The sequence below is a fragment of the Aquarana catesbeiana genome, linkage group LG13 (genome assembly GCF_042186555.1).
Source record: "Aquarana catesbeiana isolate 2022-GZ linkage group LG13, ASM4218655v1, whole genome shotgun sequence".
Classification (NCBI taxonomy): domain Eukaryota; kingdom Metazoa; phylum Chordata; class Amphibia; order Anura; family Ranidae; genus Aquarana; species Aquarana catesbeiana.
Window position 1 is genome coordinate 62,893,390 of NC_133336.1, and position 19,838 is coordinate 62,913,227.

Here is a 19,838-nt window from a genome sequence, read left to right on the forward strand (position 1 = left end):
TGTCAGAGTATTAGGCTGTGCTGCCAGCATACAGAACTCTGACAAGCTCATACAAATGTAAACCCCACAGATACTTTACACCTTACCTGAGTCACAGCAGTATAAGACTTGGATTTTATCCCAGCCAAAACTCTTGCTCGCTCTGAGCCCTACAAAAGAGATCCATCAACCAAAATTAGATTATAACTTCAGGACTACCTGAGGTCTAAATCATTACATCTGAAATGCAATTACAGTTTAACCCTTTCAGTGTGTAGCTCCCTCCTACAGCAAAGCAAGTCACAAGGTGGCTTTAAAAGTGCTTTGTTGACATTTTTATTAACAATTACTGTTATACAAAGACAGCAGTCAATATGAGAAATACAAACATATCAAAAATATAAAAATTTGTAATAGTCAGTCCATAGGAGATTTTTTTTTGATGAGTTTGTTAAACGTTTTACCAGCATTACTATTCATCCCTATGGAAGGTGCATTTTGAAGAATACCGCACCGAACAAGGAAAAGCAGGGATTGTTTTAAACACAGAGGGGGAGATTTACTAAAACTGATGCACACAGAATCTGGTGCAGCAGTGCATTGTAGCCAATCTACTTATAACTTTAGCTTGTTCAGTTAAAGCGGGATTCCGGCCACAAATTTTTTTTTTTTTAAAGTCAGCAGCTACAAACACTGTAGCTGCTGACTTTATATAAGTACACTTACCCGTGATGTCAGCCGCCCGAGGCCGACCCGTCCCTCGCCTCTCAGGTCCCGGCACCGCCATCCTAACTAAGGGAAACAGGAAGTGGAGCCTTACGGCTTCACTGCCTGTTTCCTACTGCACATGCGTGAGTCGCGCAGCGCTTTGTGAATGGGACGCGATGTGTTGTGGGACGCACACAATTCCCATAACACACCGCGCCCCATTCCCCAGAAGACAACGCGGGGATGAGAAGACTGAACATCACCGCTGCGTAGGAAGAGGCAGTTTAGGAAGACTGCCTAGCAACAGCCATTTCAGCTTAGTTAAAAGTTTTTGGGGGTTTTTTTCCTCCAATTTTTTAGGTTTTTTTTTTTTTTTTTTTTTTTGGGGTGGACCTCCACTTTAAGCTTTGAGAATAAAACCTGCAATCTGATTAGTTTCAATGCAGAAATGCACCAGATTTTGCACTCTCCAACGTTAGTAAATCTCCCCCACATGAAAAGTCCTAAAATGATTATAGAAATTAGATGGCCATCAGAAGGGTATGCACATTCCGACAACTCAAAGATCTTTCACAGATTTGAACACTGTGTAGGTTTATAGCTCTATCTATCTGTTTTATGTTTAAAGCGGAGTTCCACCCAGAAATGGAACGTACGCTGTCCGGATTCCTCCCCTCCTCCGGTGTCACATTTGGCATCTTTCAGGGGGGAGGGGAGAGCAGATACCTATCTAATCCAGGTATTGCTCCCACTTCCGGCGAAAGATCGCCGCAGTCCCTGCGGCAATCTACACCATATCCGGCACCTCCTCCGTCCCCCCCACGGTCTTCTGGGAGACTTCCTGATTCCCTTACTTAAGATGCTGGCGCATCCACCCGGAGCCGAGGGACGGGTCGACTTTGGGTGAGGACATTGCAGGCTCCCTGGACAGGTAGTTGTCCTTATTTTAAAAGTCAGCAGCTACAGCATTTGTAGCTGCTGACTTTTATTTTTTTTTTTTCAGGCAGAACCCTGCTTTAAGGGCTGATAGTTACCTCTGACTCTTGAGAAGTCCCTTCTTTTTCCTCATCATTTTTAGTCCTTGGTGCCTGGTAGAAGAAAACAGATCAGATGATTCAGGTTAGAAATTGTATATACTTTTACGATACTGTTAAAAGGATTTCTTAATATGCTTTCTTGCCAGAAAGTGAACCTTTCAGAAATTTTAAACTTTTAAAAGTAAAACAGCAGACAGATTTGGGGCTGATCTAATCAGACAAGGACTGGCTATAAGCCTTTCAGATACAGTGAAAGTAAGGTGAGTATTATGCATCTATAGCCCATAACTCTTTTTATATGCACAATGCTCCTATAGGAGTAGTACATAGCTCTTTAGGTGTATGGTAAAGCTCAATATTGTATTATTTAACATACCCTGGTATCCTGTCTCCGGTACTGATATTGGGAGACCAAGGAGTTCAGGTTATCAGTAAAGTCGTCTTTAATCAAACTCATGCTTTTATCAGGCTTGGATTTATCCGCATGGATCAGACGTTTGGTTTTCTGGTAGTGCTCATGAACATTTATCATTTCCTGAAAAGATAAGAAGATACAATATGAGAGCATAAATATATAGTAATGGGTGTGAATAACATGTGAAACTTAGCCTGGAGGGTTAGTGATGGATCCCAGAGGAACCTGCACATCTCCTCCCACTTTCTTTCTTAACATTTTCTTCTTATTTCTCTTCATTTCTATGCCTTTACCCTTCCCTTTCCCTCCAAACTCTCCCATCTACTTGTTGAAGATCGCTTAATATTTTTGCAAGATATGTAATAATTTTATAGAATTTTTTTTAAGGAGGGATAGTTTAAATATATGGTTTTAAGCCATTAGATAACTAGGAATTAAAGTTCTAGTTTATTGGGAGGACTAATGCTATTTGGTACGCTGTATATCGATTATGTATCTTTAAATACTAAGTAGGAGTTTCATGTAATACAGTGTATACAGTGTATACTCCTATTTTTCCCTCCTCCTCTTACTCTAGAATTAAAGGGGTTGTAAACCCTTCAGGTTTTTCACCTTAATGCATTCTATGCATTAAGGTGAAAAACCTTCTGTGCTGCAGCTCCCAGACCCCCTTTTCCTTACCTGAGCCCGATCCGATCCAGCGATGTCACTCTCCTCACTGGACAGATTGATAGCTGCAGGAGCCATTGGTTCCCGCTGCTGTTAATGAAAAGCTGTGACACAGGAGCAGGGCCTAATCTGTGCCAATGGACGCAGCAGCAGAACTCGGGAGCGAGCCCACATGGGTGACAACATGGAAAGCGGCTTTCCGTGGGGGCACCCGATGAAGAGGAGCCTGGAGCTCCGGCAGGGGACCCCAGAAGAAGAGGATCGGGGCTGCTCTGTGCAAAACCAGAGCACAGAGCAGGTAAGTATTGGAATGTTTGTTTAAAAAAAAAAAAGAAAAAAAACATTTACAATCACTTTAAGTTTCATTAGGCTGAAACAGATCAGAGGAAGGAGTGGGTTGGAGTGTCAGTGTTTATGCTAGAAATTGAACAATAAGGTTTTCAGCCTTGAAGGAGAACAGAAAAACGGTCTTGTGTGTGCTACTGAGTCTGGAGGCAGATAACGGATCCCGGAACCACATGTCCTAGGAGGATGGAGGGACTGTAGAGCTTGGAATGGCAAACTGTAAGGCAGGTCAAAGACTGAGCAAATTTTTTTTCCAGCAACCATGGGTTGTATGAAAGAAAATTATTGAATGCCCTGATGGGGCAATCTCTCCCGTGGAGCTATTGTGTTCTCCCGCCATGTCCTCGCCAGGAGAACGCAGTGATTATTGCTAGCGGCTATAACAGCATGTAAATCCGACAGGCTGGTTGTACCCAAGTTTATTGATCAATCAACTTGGCTACATTCAGCCTGCCTATACATCGAATCCCAGCCGGTTCCTGCTAAAGCTGCCGAGCCGTCTATGGCCGGCTTAAGTGAACTAGCTACAATAAATATTTTAAATTAACATGTAGCCTCATTAACTAATGTTTTATTTGAAATGGAAACTATAATGGTTTGAGCTCATTTTTATCTCTAAGTCTTTAAATTGTTTTCTGTTTATTAGGTTTTTTATTAGGTTTAAAAGGGTACCAATTGCTGTTAGGTATAATTTGGTAACATAAAATGAAGCATAAGAATCCTTAGCCTGACATGTTGCACCTTTTTTTTTTAGATCTTTTATTGTTCAGGGAAGTTGGACTAAAACAATTAAACTCCTTTTTCTTGGTCACTATCTGAATATATAGAATCTGTTTTTATTACTTATATGCAATCTTTGTTTCATGAATAAACATTTAAAAGTGCATCCATTATGCTGGATTTACAGATCAATATGAGTTTTCTAAACTGAGAGAACAGCTGTTTACGTTCAGATTTTTTCACTCTAACCCAAATGGCTGGACTGAACAGGAGAGGCAGGAATGGAGAAGATCATTGCTGCAGGGGTATCCAGGAGGACAGAGGACAGAGGATTTAAATGAACATAGCAGCCAACAGCCCACTCTTCATTTGACAAGTACTGTCCCTAGTGCAGATTAAATAAAAAAAAAAAAAATCACTAAACTTCAGCTTTAGGGAATTACAGTGTGCCTGGGGGGTGTTGGGGGAATTGATCACTTATTGTAGGCCTTGTCTTGACTCAGCTGTCAGTTGAGGTTCTAGTACTGGACTGCTAAATACTTAAGACTTAGCTCGAGAAAGGGTGGATCTTACTGCCAAGTCAATAAAGTCGAGGCTTGCCGAATGTGGACAGTGCGCTTGGACTAAGGGGTCCTGAGTGTATCAAAATGATTTTGAGCATTTACAAATCATTTGCAAACACATTTTGATGCCTGCAGATCAACCAAATGGTTAGATTAAATTGCATACTAATATTTAGAGCTAAGTAAAATCTAACATTTTTTTAGAACTCTCAGGGACTGGTGGTGAGATCACTGTGCTTGAGTTTACAGGTCTAAACATCCTTGGTACCAGTTATCAGTTGGTCTCACTTGCCCTGCGGGATCCTGTGTTGTTAATGGGAAAACAGGAGGTTTGGGCCATCCCTGTTCTACCACTAAAGAGATACCAAGGGGAGAGATCCCTCCTACACAACAGAAATAACATACAATAAAAACTCCCAGTTGCCATCAACCAAATGTACATTTCTGATCCCTTTTAAAATACCTAGAAGAATTCATATACCTCCACACTTTCAGTAGTAATGAGATCAGCGACCCTGTCCCTCACATCTTTAAACTCTTCTTTACCATCATCAACAGGTACGCTCTTTAGTGGCTTGAATGTCAGCTGGAGAAAAAGAAGATAAATAGTCAGAGACAGCTTTAAAAAAATGTTCAGATTTGTCCTATACTTTCTAAATGTACAGTATATCACAAAAGTGAGTACACCGCTTACAGTTTTGTAAATATATTATATCTTTTCATGTGACAACACTGAAGAAATGACACTTTGCTACAATGTGAAGTAGTGAGTGTACAGCTTGTATAACAGTGTAAATTTGTTGTCCCCTAAAAATAACTCAACACACAACCATTAAAGGCCACACAAAATATTGACACTTTGGGCCCAATTTGGACATTTTAACTTATGCCCTGTACATGTGATCGGATATTTTGACAACAAAATCCATGGATTTTTTCCGACGGATGTTGGCTCAAACTTGTCTTGCATACACACGGTCACAAAAAGTTGTCGGAAAATCCGATCGTTCTGAACGCGGTGACATAAAACACGTACGTCAGGACTATAAACAGGGCAGTAGCCAATAGCTTTCGTCTCTTAATTTATTCTGAGCATGCGTGGCACTTTGTGCATCGGATTTGTGTACACACGATCGGAATTTCCGACAACGGATTTTGTTGTCGGAAAATTATATAGCAAGCTCTCAAACTTTGTGTGTCGGAAATTCCGATGGAAAATGTGTGATGGAGCCCACACACGGTTGGAATTTCCGACAACAAGGTTCTATCACACATTTTTCGTCGGAAAATCCGACCGTGTGTACAGGGCATTAGGGGTGTACTCACTTTTGTTGCCAGGGGTTTACACATTAATGGCTGTGTTTTGAGTTATTTTGAGGGGACAGAAAATTTACACTGTTATACAATCTGTACACTCACTACTTTACATTGTAGTAAAGTGTCATTTCTTCAGTGTTGTCACATGAAAAGATATAATAAAATATTTACAAAAATGTGATGGGTGTACTCACTTTTGTGAGATACTGTAAGTTGAAGGGACACACACATACATACGTAAAAAAGTCTGTATAACAAAAACTGTACATAATATTCCATAACAATGCTCTGTTTGTGCCTTTTCAATAACATACCAGAATCCTCTTCATTTCAGGCAATTCATAGAGCAGAGCTGAAACCACATGCTTGGAAATTTAGTGTTGTGCCGGCATGTCAGGGAGAAAGGGGGGAGCAGGCTTAATTTCTGGCACAATTATTTTCTCTACTTGCATTGTGTTTAAAGGGATAAATCATAGGGAAATGTGCAGGTTTTCCAGAGATGTACTAAATCATTTTCTTTTTTATTTTACCTTGACATAGACTTTAACAAGTCTATGTATCGGTATATATTTCACTGCAGTGCCACCAGCTGGTAAGTGCACAGAAAAGGATTCTGAAGAATTGAGGTAATGGCAGATACTTTGTGCTGTCTGCGCTCATAGTTTTTTCACACATACTTTAGACTGGTTCTCCATGAAATAAACTCTTCACTTAGGCCCCTTCCACACAGGGCGGATCTGTTTGACGGACTCCGCTTGCTCAGCGGAGATTGCTCCATTGATCCCCGCTGAGTAAGTGGATTAAAGGTCCGTCTCCGCTCACTGTGCAGAGACGGACCTGTCAGAGTCCCACTCTCCTCTATGAAGAGATCGGATGAAACAGACCGCCTGTCCATTTTCATTCGATCGATGGATGGAAAATAGGACCACCATCCTTCTGGATTTGGCAGACAGGATTGGATGTTGGCGGATATCAGTGGACACAAGTCCATTCATAGGGGTGAATAGATGGCCTCATCAGGTCCGCCTGAAAACCGGACAGGCGGACCTGATCGGACAGCCCGTGTGAAAGGGGCCTTACTCACAAAGCCAGGTGTTTACTCTTTGGCTTTAACCCTTGACAATTACTGCACAACATCTGTGTTCAATCATAAAACGATTATGAAATACAGCTGTTCCATATAACTAAAATAATATCTGCTTGGGTCTCTTTATGTTCCTCCAAATTACCATTGTGGGCATCGCTGTAAAATAAAAGGCTCTGTGGCGGCGCATTTGTCTAAAGATGTACACTGCATCTAAATGCTGAGAGCTGACCAGATCCTGATGAAACTTTTCCACCTCGGGCCAGTCCTTCAAAGCTATTCTTATCTACAGAAGGATAAAAAAAAAACAAGAAAGACACAATTTTGATTTCATAGTCCCATAAAGAAAAGGTCTCCAGCAAGTTATACAAGAAGAATTGAAAGGTAGCAAATCTGCTCATTTATTATATTGTAGCATATAATTTTTTAGTTGGCGATGGCTGAATTAGTTTTCTTGTTTAGGCTTTCTTTTCACCTGGAGATCCTGCCAGTATATCTGTTTTTCAAAGAACATACCCCCCTACAGATCTAGCAGCTACAGTAATGAGACAAACCATTTAACACTGACAGGGATGTTTAAAATGATCAGCTTTTATTCATTTATGTAAAACATGTATCCCAAAAAGGTAAACTGCTCATAAAGTATTAGCTAGAGTTTGGCTTCAATTTGCTAGTGTGTTTAAATCTGCTAGTACATCCTAACATTTATATTTAATTTGATCTTTAACGTTTAATTTTGAATGCACACTGGCAATTCAATTTTAATATTTTTCATGGCAACCTGTTAATATTCATGGACATATTAAGTATATTTAGTACTAGCCATATATATATTTTTCTCTCATGGCCATAGATATGTTTGGTTCCCTAAATTCCTTTGCTGGATGACGGGGACTTATGTGACCTCTTATTAAACATCACTATACAAATGGCCCAGTGACACCTCTACTGGTGTCCAAGTGCGGCTGTCATCCTTGAAAATCGAATCATATAGTAAAAGTTGCTTATCTGTACATTACCCGGTTTACCTGTATCCTTCTAGCTATTTAGGTATACCAGGATACGTATATGAGATGTACACTAAGGGATATATTGATTTACAGGTTTTGCTTCACTATATCAAGATATTCCTTAGTGTACATCTCATACACGTATCCTGGTATACGTATATAACCAGAACTGATGCAAGTAAATGGGGTAATGTACAGATAAGCAACTTACTATATGATTAGATTTTCAAGGATGACAGCCACACTTGGGACTGAAATGCTCCAGGAAAGCTCTTTTCATGCTGAGCTAATCAAAATGACCACAGCTGATCACAGTTGAAAGACAAATAGCTTTGTGTACCATTGAAAAGGCGATTAGCTACACCTGACCGAGTTTACAAGTCATTATTAGGAGGGAGTGATCCTTTTTCCAACTCAGTGATTCTGTTTTTGAATTATTATTTTTTTTTCTGACATGTTGGTGTTATATCTTTCACTTGAATGTTATATTAAATACAACTGGATAAAACAAAAACTCTGTCTTCATTTCAAGCTGCAAAGCAACAAAATGTGATTATTTTAACCACTTGCCAACCAGCCGCTGCAGTTATACTGCAGAAGGGCAGCTCTATTGCGCGAATCGCCGCACCGGTACGGCTCTTCGTGTAACAGATACAGTGCATGGCGCAGGAGCCCACCCGCGATCGCTCCACAAAGAGGCAGAATGGGGATCTGCCAGTGTAAACAAAGCCTATGCCCATTCTATCAGAGGAGTACAGTGTGATTGTCTGTTCCTAGTGATTATAAACAGTGATCACTCTGTACTCCCAGTCAGTCCCCTCCCCCACAAAACACCTCCATAGGACACACTTAACCCCTTGATCGCCCCCTAGTGTTAACCCCTTCCCTGCCAGTGTCATTTATACAGTAATCAGTGCATTTTTATAGGACTGATCACTGTATATATGTGACTGGTACCAAAAAGTGTCAAAAGTGTCCGATCTGTCCACCACAATGTCGCAGTCACACTAAAAAACGCTGATCACTGCCATTACTAGTAAAAAGAAAATATGCTATAAATCTATCCCCTATTTTGTAGACGCTATAACTTTTGTGCAAACCAATCAATATTATTGCGATTTTTTTTTTTTACCAAAAATATGTAGAAGAATACATATTGGCCTAAATTGATGAGGAAATTCATTTTTTACATTTTTTTTTTTTTTGGATATTCATTATAGAAAAAAATATTGTTTTTTTTTTTCATTTCAAAATTGTCGGTCTTTTTTTATTTATAGCGCAAAAAATTAAAAAAACGCAGAGGTGACCAAATACCACCAAAAGAAAGCTCTATTTGTGGGAAAAATAAGACATCAATTTTGTTTGGGTACGTCGCACGACTGCGGAATTGTCAGTTAAAGTAACGCAGTGCCGTATCGCAAAAAAATGGCCTGGTCATTAAAAGAGAAGTAAGGGGTTTTTTTTCCCATCATACTTACCTAGGTACCGATGCTGCATCTGTCCCCCCGGCACCTCTGCACTGAGAACCGAGTGATCGAACATCGACGATGGCTCGGTTCTCACAGTTCCCTGAGCAGAGCGCTGCTGCCTGTCAGTCAGCAGCTCTCCGCTCTACCCCCCCACACTCACTGGAGCGCTGAGCTGTGGAGGGGCGGGGAGCGGCCGTCTCAGGCTCTCATCGTCTCTAATAGTGTAAGAAGTGTGACAAATCAAACATGAGTTGAGCCTCCACAACAATGAACAAAGATTTCGAATGAGATGGCTTGGTAGATCTTAAAAAGTCACTTTGTCCATTCAGGGAAAATTGACAGAGTTCCATGTAAGGTCCACTCCTGACCCACTGGTAGTCACCTTTCCAGCATTCCCCTAGCGCTCATTTTTTTATGGCAGTCACTGCAAAATACTGTTTCTGGGTATAGAGGAGCAAGTAACATTATACAGTGCTTGGGTCATGCAGCCAATTGATAGGCCCAAGCATTGTCACATGACATAGGGAATAAGATCACTGCTCTTTCTAGGCTCTCTGACACCAGATGCTTTGGTGGCAGCTGCGAAAAGCGATGTAGGTCATTAGAGAAGTGAGTATAAGGTGGCCTTTACACAGACATTGCCACATTAAGCTAACCACACACATTACTGTCTGAGTGTACATTTTTTTTTCTTCTCTCCTTCTGTCAGCATGTTTCTTACCAGCACATAGAGTACACAGTATGAATCAGATCTTGATAAACCCTACCTCTCTCAGTAAATGTTGTACTGTACAGCAGATTGCTACTACCACCAATTTTAAGACAGTCATACATTCACTTTGCATTCATTTAGAAATACATTTTTTAATGAATACATAACTAGAGTTCATCTTATAAAAGAGTGCTCCTGGCCCCTCCCACCTGTCGAGTGCCCCCACAGCAAGCAGCTTGCTATGGAGCACCCAAGCTGAGTCACAGCTCCCTGTGTTCATTCAGACATGGAGCTGCGGCCTGGCCCTGCCCCCTTTTTCTCCTGATTGGCTGAATGACTTTGACTGACAGCAGCAGGAGCCTATGGCGCCACTGCTATGTCTCAGCCAACCAGGAGGGAGAGTCTCGGATGGTTGAGACACTCATGGACATCGCTGGACAGAGAGGGACCTCAGGTAAGTGTTGGGGGGGCTGCTGCACACAGAAGGCTTTTTATCTTAAAGCATTGAATGCATTAGCATAAAAAAACATCTGCCTTTACAACTCCTTTAAGCTTAAAAGTATAATTTTAATGTTTGTCTGAAGACTACCTTTAAGCCCTGGCTGCCAATGCTGTGGCTTAAAAATTGCGCTACTTCAGCGCAATTTCAAAGCTGCAGATCAGTGTGATTTGAGCCTCAGATTTCATTATGGCTTGCGACTTCATTTAACAGAAGTCTATGCAAGTTGCAATGAAATCGGAAAAAAGTAGCTCAAGAACCTTTTTCAAAGTCGCTGTGACATGAGTTGTGGCAATTTCAACGGTTCCATTGCTGGCAGTGGAGGGCGACTTTTAATGCGATTTGGAACTGTCAAATCACATGACAAATTGCATCGGTTAACGGGGGCTTAGTCCTAGTACTGTAAGTCTGATGGAAATCTTTAATGAGTCCGCACAGAAGCTGGAGAAAGACAGATTCGCAGGATCATGGCACATGACTTTATTATGGGAATTTGTTGGAATGTGAGTGTCCTGGCATGCGATACTCTTTTCAACCCTATTTAAACCTACTGAAGTTCCAGAACACATCCAAGAGAGAGCTAAAGGTAGACAAACTCTCAAACCGGTTTCTAAATCATTTTGCTACAAGAATGGCCAACAATAATTAAGAGCATTGCTTTATACATAATTTATGCAAACAATTTTCTTACCTTTTGCTTGGGCTCACAGAGTTGGGTGTTGTACAGACCATACAATAGATAGAGAGCACCCACACGTATCTGAAATGTGTATGGGGGCAGGAAGTAGGGGCATACCACAGATAATGCTTCTTTGCTGAATCTGTTGCTTTCAAGATTCCTCATCCCACCACTGAAATGGAAAAGACAAAAATGATTTTCTGTGCTGCTTTAATTCAGTTGCCCCCTACTCACACACAATTGTTTGTTATACTAGAAAAATTGTTTACTTCACAACTGATCCGAATAAAAAAAAGAAAAAAACGAAACAACTTGGGACTTATAGCTGAACTCCAACTTTCTTTTTACTAGAACTGAATAGAAAGATCAGCCCCAGCATAGATCATAAATCTGTACCATGTTGCTCTGATGTCTATAGATCCTCTGATATTCTGGGTGTAGTTGAGGCTTTGTACCATGTGACATTCTGTATAGCCTGGATGTAGACTGAGGGCCTTATGCCGCGTACACACGATCAGACTTTCTGGCATACTTGGTCCGGCACACTTTCCGACGGACTTTGTCAGCTAGGTGCGCCGGACTTTAAAACGGACGGACTTGCCCACACACGACCAGACTTTCCGGCGGGCTAAGTCCGCCCATCTTTCCGACGGACTTTCGCCGGAGTTACGGCGGACTTTCAGAATGAACGGACTTGCCCACACATGGAAAAGTCTGTTCATTTTGAACGTGACTCAGGTGCGACGGGACTAGAAAAGGAAGTCAATCTTGCCGCTATTATCGGCGAGATTGACACCTTGCGAGCCCCGTCGTGGGTCATACCAGGCCCTTAGGTCTGGTATGGATTTTAAAGGGAAGCCCCTACGCCGAAAAAAAGACCGTGGGGTCCCCCCTAAAATCCATACCAGACCCCGATCCGAGCACGCAGGCCGGCCGGTCAGGAAAGGGGGTGGGGACGAGCGAGCGCCCCCCCCCCCTCCTGAACCGTACTAGGCCGCATGCCCTCAACATGGGGGTACTTGCTTTGGGAGAGGGGGCGCCCTGCGGGGCCCCCCACCCCAAGGCACCTTGTCCCCATGTTGATGAGGACAAGGGCCTCTTCCCGACAACCCTGGCCGTTGGTTGTCGGGGTCTGCGGGCGGGGGGACTTATAGGAACCCGGGACCCCCCTATAATAAGAGGGCCCTCAGATCCCGGCCCCCCACCCTATGTGAATGAGTATGGGGTACATGGTACCCCTACCCATTCACCTAGGGAAAAAGTGTCAATAATAAAACACACTACACAGGTTTTTAAAATAATTTATTAAACAGCTCCGGGGGGGGGTCTTCCTCCGGCTTCGGGGGTCTTCTTCCGGCTTCAGGGGTCCCTCCGGTTCCTCTTCTCCCGGCGTCCGGTTGGTTCTTCTCCGCTCTCTCCGGCCTCTTCTCCCGGTGTTCCAGTTCTTCGGCCGGCTCCTCCGCTGGCTTCAGGCCGCTCTTTTGCCAGTGGAGGTCCGGACTTCTGGGCTTCTTCCCTCTTCTCTTCTCCAGATGTTGACACGACGCTCTCTCCAGCTGGACTGCTCTCTGAGGGCTCCGTTGTGACTTATATAGGCGGAGACCCCGCCCCCTTATGATGTCACAGTCCCTGGGCATGCTGGGACTGTGACGTTTTAGGGGCGTGGTCAACATCACCGGTGACCACGCCCCCTAAAATGTCCCAGTCCCAGCATGCCCAGGGACTGTGACATCATAAGGGGGCGGGGTCTCCGCCTATATAAGTCACAACGGAGCCCTCAGAGAGCAGTCCAGCCGGAGAGAGCATCGTGTCAACATCTGGAGAAGAGGGAAGAAGCCAAGAAGCCCAGAAGTCCGGACCTCCGCTGGCAAAAGAGCGTCCTGAAGACAGCGGAGGAGCTGGCCGAAGAACTGGAACACCGGGAGAAGAGGCCGGAGAGAGCGGAGAAGAACCAACCGGACGCCAGGAAAAGAGGATCCGGAGGGTCCCCCAAAGCCGGAGGAAGACCCCCGAAGCCGGAGGAAGACCCCCCCCGGAGCTGTTTAATAAATTATTTTAAAAACCTGTGTAGTGTGTTTTATTATTGACACTTTTTCCCTAGGTGAATGAGTAGGGGTACCATGTACCCCATACTCATTCACACAGGGTGGGGGGCCGGGATCTGGGCGCCCCCTCGCCCAAAGCACCCACCCCCCATGTTGAGGGCATGCGGCCTGGTACGGTTCAGGAGGGGGGGCGCTCGCTCGGCCGGGCTGTGTGCTTGGATCGGGGTCTGGTATGGATTCTAGGGGGGACCCCACGCCATTTTTTCGGCGTAGGGGCTTCCCTTTAAAATCCATATCAGACCTAAGGGTCTGGTATGCCCCGCGCTCGCCGCAATAGGAAAATTTTTTTTCCTATTGCAGCGAGCGCGAAATGCAATACCCTGCCCTTGCATCGTATCTGGTCTGTTGGACCAGCATACAGACGAGCGGGCTTTCCGTCGGACCAGCACACAGACGAGTGGACTTTCCGCCAGAAACTGAGTCCGATGGAAAGATTTAAAACATTTCAAATCTAGGTCCGGCGGGCTTTTGGGAAAAAGTCAGCCGGAAAAGTTCGCCGGAGCCTACACACGGTCGGATTGTTCGGCGGACTCTGGTCCGCCGGACCAAGTATGCCAGAAAGTCCGCTCGTGTGTACGCGGCATTACAGCCACTTCCTGCAGCAACTCTAGCCTAGAACACACCCCTCTGTAGTCTTTTAGACTCTGCAAATTATGTAACTTCCTGCACAGCTCTGATGGTGGGTGGGATGGAATACATCCTAATTAGCATTAACTCCCACTCAGTCACACCTACAGGAAGAGTCCAAACCTCCCCAGTCCCACCTCACAGATCACACCCTCCCAGAGCCTGAACCCTCCCTGAATCTACAGAAGCTCAAAACACGATGGGACATGTAGTATCAGGACTGGTAAAGGAAGGAAATAGGAAGTCAGAACTTTGAAATTCAACCAGGAGAAGGAGTGACATCATAGACAAAGGAACCTGCTGTATACAGCTAAAGTAGGTAAGATAAGGATAAAATGACAGTGGGGTCGTGATTCATTTACATGCACAATGCATCTGTTTTGGGGAGGAAAAGCTGGAGTTCTGCTTTAAGTCCTGCATCCCATTTTACCAACCATCCTTTAAAAATGCATTTACAACTGTTGAAAACCACAACCACTTTGCAGGGGGGGGGTTTGAAAATCAGGACTATCCCGCCCATAATGCTTAATTGTGGCCTGTACTGGTAGGCTCCTGATAAGGCCTCTGTGGCTGTCTCAGGAATACATCCTAAAATGCATTATGATTAAAAACCTTCTGCATTTACAACCACTTTAGTTTTTTGGAACAGGGCTAGTACAATATCTTTTCTTCTTCCTCTACAGTGGTTTTAATCTTAACCACTTGCCGAGCAGCCGCTGCAGTTATACTGTGGCAAGGCGGCTCTACTGCTCAAATTGCTGTACTGGTACGGCACTTTGTGTAATAGATACAGTGGCCGCGTGCACGTTGCCAGAGGCACTGCACGTGGCCACGATGTCTGCTGGCCATTCACGAACGCTCCACAGAGAGGCAAAACGGTAATCTGCCAGTGTAAACAAAGCAGATCCTTGTTCTGACAGGGAAGTACAGTGTGATCGTCTGTTCCTAGTGATCAGGAACAGCGATGTCTCTGTACTCCCAGTCAGTCCATGCACCCCACAGTTAGAAACACCTCCCTAGGACACACTTAACCCCTTGATCGCCCCCTAGTGTTAACCCCTTCCCTGACAGTGTCAATTATACAGTAATCGGTGCATTTTTATAGCACTGATTGCTGCATAAATATCACTGGTCCCAAAAAAGTGTCCGATGTCACAGTCCCGCTAAAAATCGCTGATCACTGCCATTACTAGTAAATAAAAATTATAATAATAATAAAAATGCCATAAATCTATCCCTTATTTTGTAGTTGCTATAACTTTTGCGCAAACCAATCAATATACGCTTATTGCAATATTTTTTGCCACAAATTTGTAGAAGAATACATATCGGCCTAAACTGATGAAGAAATTTGTTTTTTTACATTTTGTTTTTGGATATTTATTATAGCAAAAAGTAAAAAATATAGTTTTTTTTTTCAAAATTGGCAGTCTTTTTTTGTTTATAGCGCAAAAAATAAAAACCACAGAGGTGATCAAATACCACCAAAAGAAAGTTCTATTTGTGTAAAAAAAAAGGACATCAATTTTGTTTGGGTACAACGTCGCACGACCGCGCAATTGTCAGTTAAAGCGACGCAGTGCTGTATCGCAAAAAATGGCCTGGTCATTAAGGGGGCAAATCCTTCCGGGGCTGAAGTGGTTAATCAGCAGACCATGCACTACATGCAATGCCCACTATTAAAAGGGTATGAAACCCAAAAAGGAAAAATGATTATATTGCAACTTATCAATTCTTCCACAGGGTGGCTGCATTCGTTTTCTTTTTCCTTTATTTTCACTTGGTGATCTAGCCAGTTGGGAATCGTTTAAACTTGTGGTGCTGCTTTTAGCTGAAAAGGTAGCCATACAGGAGTTTGCACATACCATGATGCTTTATATCACTTCATGGCAAAATTATCCCTGCTGTATCGTTCGACAGGCAGTACCGCTCAGCAAATACAACACATTTAAGTGAAATAGGCAGTGAGGAGTTGACATAACATTTTCTCACCACCTGTGAAAAATGCACTGAAATGTCATCCACCACAGATTGCTCTTCAGAGGGCTAACAACTTCATTCAAGGCGGAACATTTCTTAGATTTTTTTTTTTTTTTTTTTAAGCGACGTGCATATCCCAGGAGGCACAGCCAGCACTGTGCACAGAGGACGGGGGGGGGGGGGGGGGGGGGCGGGGCGCATATTTTTCATAAAAAAAGGTAAACAAAACATTAAAAGAAAAGACAGCGCTATTTATGTACCAAATGTACCGAAGGGGAGTTGGGGTGGCTTGGAGGTAAGTTTACTCAGAGGGCAAAGATTTGCTTTAAAACCAAACAAATAAAAGCTGTCCACTGTAAGCACCTCCTGTCAATTTTATGTAGTTTGTGCCAACCCCAGCAACTGTAACTTTAACGGGACAGCATGATCTGTATGTAAATGTGGAAAAAATATAAAGCAAAGCATGAGAAATACACAAATTCAGAACACTGTCATAAGCAGTATTAACCCCATACAGTTACTAGGAATACAATAGTTTTGTTAAATGATAGTTGCATAGAGAGAATTATAGGGGCTTCCACTAAGGTCAGCAATGGCAGACACTATATTTACAGTTGCAAGATGCCCATGAATGGGGACCCTTTAAGAAGAGAACAATCCGAACTACAAGAAACTGTTACAATATGGAAAGTATTTTGCTGTGGAAAGACAGATTTGGTCTTCTGAAGGTTGTTATAATGGGGGGTTTAACGGGTATATTATTATTATACAGGATTTATATAGCGCCGACAGTTTTACACAGTGCTTTACAACATTAGGGAGGACAGTACAAGTACAATACAATTCAATACAGGAGGAATCAGAGCCCTGCTCGTTAGAGCTTACAATCTAGGAGGGAGGGTCAAGTTATACAAAGGGTAATAGCTGTGGGGGATGAGCTAATGGAGAAAATAGTGCAGTTGTTAGATGGAGGCAGGATAGGCTTCTTTGAAGAGGAAGGTTTTCAGGGATCGCCTAAAAGTGGATACATTTGTAGACAATCTGATAGATTGGGGTAGCGAATTCCAGAGGATGGGTGAGGCTCGGAAGAAGTCCTGGAGGCGGATATGGGAGGAGCTAGAGAGAAGGAGGTCTTGGGAGGAACGAAGAGAGCGATTAGGTTGGTATTTTGAGACTAGGTTAGTGATGTAGCTGGGGGCAGAGTTGTGGATGGCTTTGTAACTTTTTGTTAATATTTTGAATTTAATTTGTTGGGCGAGTGGCAGCCAATGGAGGAATTGGCAGAGAGGGGTAGCAGACACACTGAAGTTTGTAACGTGGATTAGTCTGGCAGCAGCATTCATGATGGACTGAAGGGGGGATAGTCTATTTAAAGGTAAGCCAATGAGGAGGGAGTTGCAGTAGTCAAGGCGAGAGATAACCAGGGAGTGAATCAGGAGCTTTGTGGTTTCATTGGTTAGAAAGGGACATAGTTTAGAGATGTTGCGGAGGTTGAGGCGGCAAGCTTTGGAAAGTGATTGGATGTGGGACCGAAAGGAGAGTTCAGAATCCAGGATAACACCTAGCACCCTGACATGTGGGGACGGGTGGATGGTTTTGCCATTGCTCTTCACAGATAAGTCAGGGGAAGAGGCACGTGAGGGAGGAAATATTATAAGCTCGGTTTTGGACAAGTTGAGTTTGAGGAAGTGGTGTGACATCCATACAGATATGTCTGTTAGTAAGTTAGTGATGCGTGAGGAGACTGATGGAGTGAGTTGAGGGGTGGAGAGATAGATTTGTGTGTCGTCAGTGTAGAAATTATATTGAAAGCCGTGAGAGGCTATCAGCTGACCCAGGGAAGAGGTGTAGATTGAAAATAAAAGAGGTCCAAGAACAGAACCTTGGAGGACCCCGACGGAGAAGGGAAGAGGAGTGGAGGAAGTAGAATAGTAAGTTACACTGAAGGTGCGTTGGGATAGGTAGGATGAGAGCCACTGAAGAGCACAGTCGCGGAGACCAAGGGAGTAAAGTTTTTTGAGGAGGAGGGGGTGGTCAACCGTGTCAAAGGCAGCTGAAAGATCCAGAAGTAGGAGTACAGAATAGTGTCCGTTGGTTTTTGCAGTTAGTAGGTCATTTGTGAGTTTAAAAGAGCAGTTTCTGTGGAGTGTTGAGGGCGAAATCCAGATTGAAGGGGATCGAGAAGGTTATTCTTAATGTAGTGGTCACTCAGTTGGTTGTAAACCAGGCATTCAAGGAGTTTAGAGGAAAAGGGGAGCAAGGAGATAGGGTTGTTAAGATTGGGAGGGTTGGGGCGTGTCCAAGATGGCGCTGGGAGCGGACGTTTAGTACCAGAGCTCCCACTCCGGACTTTTTTCCTTCTAACATCCTGGTGTGGATTTTGCATTTAATTCCCTGCCATTTATCACCAGAAACCCCCGGTGGCTCAGGGAATGCGCAGAAACAAAAAAGGAGCACAGAAATCGCGAGTTCCTGAACATACAAGAACGCCGCCGAGGTTTGGGCCTTCCCCTCCTAAGGCCTGTAACATGGAGACGCAGACCTCTGCCCCGCCGGATGGCGCGATCCAGGCTGGATCCCAGGCATTCGAGGCTCTGATGCACGCTATCTCCACTTGCCAGTCCACTCTCACCATCAAGATAGATCATGTCCAGGAGGAGACGGCCCTCATCCGACACGACATGGATCGATTTAGAGAGCGTGTGGGTGAGGCGGAACGGCGGATCTCCACTACGGAAGATGTGCAAAGAGAACAACATGAGGACATTCAGATTCTAAAATCGAAGGTTAAAGCACTTGAATTCAGGGCCGAGGACGCCGAGGGCGCCGAGAACCGGAACCGGAGGAATAATCTCCGAGTTCTCGGCCTCCCGGAAGGCGCAGAGGGAACGGATCCGGTCGGCTTCATGGAGAAACTACTCCCAACCCTATTACCGAAAGCACAATTTTCCTCACACTTCTCTATCGAACGCGCCCATCGAATGCCTGCCACCCGAGGCCCACAGGGAGCGCCGCCGCGCACTTTCATTTTCAAACTTCTCCATTACAGAGGCAGGGACACTGTGCTCCGCTCTGCCCGCATGCAAGGAGAGTTACATTATGAGAACACGAAACTCCTCATCTTTCCGGATTACTCTGTGGAGACACAGAGGCAACGGAAGTCTTTTGATCATGTCCGCGCCATGCTCCGACAGAAAGGGATCAAATATAACATGCTATTCCCTGCCAAACTGCACTTCTTCACCTCCCCCAGAGAAGCTGCCGCGTGGGCTGACACCATCCAAAGATGATTTCCTCGGGGAAACTGTGAGTACACTGCTGGAGGGGTTGCGGGGGGGTTTTGTTTCTGGAGGGGAGAGTCTGACTCTTTGGGTGCCTCTGCGGACCCCTCTCATGTCATTAATGGCTGGCGGGGCCTAGATGTTCAACACTTCCTCTGGTTCCATGCCTTTTGGACTGAGCCATGCTTCCCCCCCCTTAAGAGCATACCCATTGGCGCACTAGCATCTTCAACTCCCAGCACGGAAGCAAACAAGGCATCGGATCTGAACCCTGATCTTCACTTCCGAACGGACTTCCCTCATTGATGCTGTCTATCAAGGAAGATAAGCTGGGAACCATTATCTTTGCTGCGATGCCACTTCGGTTGCGGTCATGACACTTTATCCTTAATGAGACCGGTCCCGGTCTGTATAGACACCTCTGTTGTTGCATCCCCTCCTCCCCCGCACTTCCCCTGCCACTTTCTCCAGCATCGCCTCGACCCCGGCTGGGGTCGGGGGTTCATATGGACCATTGCAAGTTTTGTGCCCCCGGGGCTCCGGGTGATCCACACCATTTTTTCTCCTTACCGGAACTTAAAGTACACTTATTTTTCTTTGAATCACAGAGGTTGGTTGCCTCTAGTTCACTGCCTCCAT

The 19,838-nt window shown here is 44.3% G+C and overlaps 1 protein-coding gene across 1 annotated transcript in view; it reads right to left on the reverse strand.

The window, feature by feature from the left end:
- Positions 1 to 19,838, reverse strand: part of SNAPC1 (small nuclear RNA activating complex polypeptide 1) — a 42,796-nt gene that overhangs the window by 8,901 nt on the left and 14,057 nt on the right. The window contains exons 3-8 of the mRNA XM_073610206.1: positions 11,219 to 11,378; positions 6,983 to 7,123; positions 4,918 to 5,022; positions 2,101 to 2,259; positions 1,722 to 1,775; positions 87 to 149 (exon numbers count right to left, since the gene is read on the reverse strand). Of these exons, the coding sequence (XP_073466307.1) occupies positions 87 to 149; positions 1,722 to 1,775; positions 2,101 to 2,259; positions 4,918 to 5,022; positions 6,983 to 7,123; positions 11,219 to 11,378 (682 nt within the window). The remainder of the gene's footprint in view (positions 1 to 86; positions 150 to 1,721; positions 1,776 to 2,100; positions 2,260 to 4,917; positions 5,023 to 6,982; positions 7,124 to 11,218; positions 11,379 to 19,838) is intronic.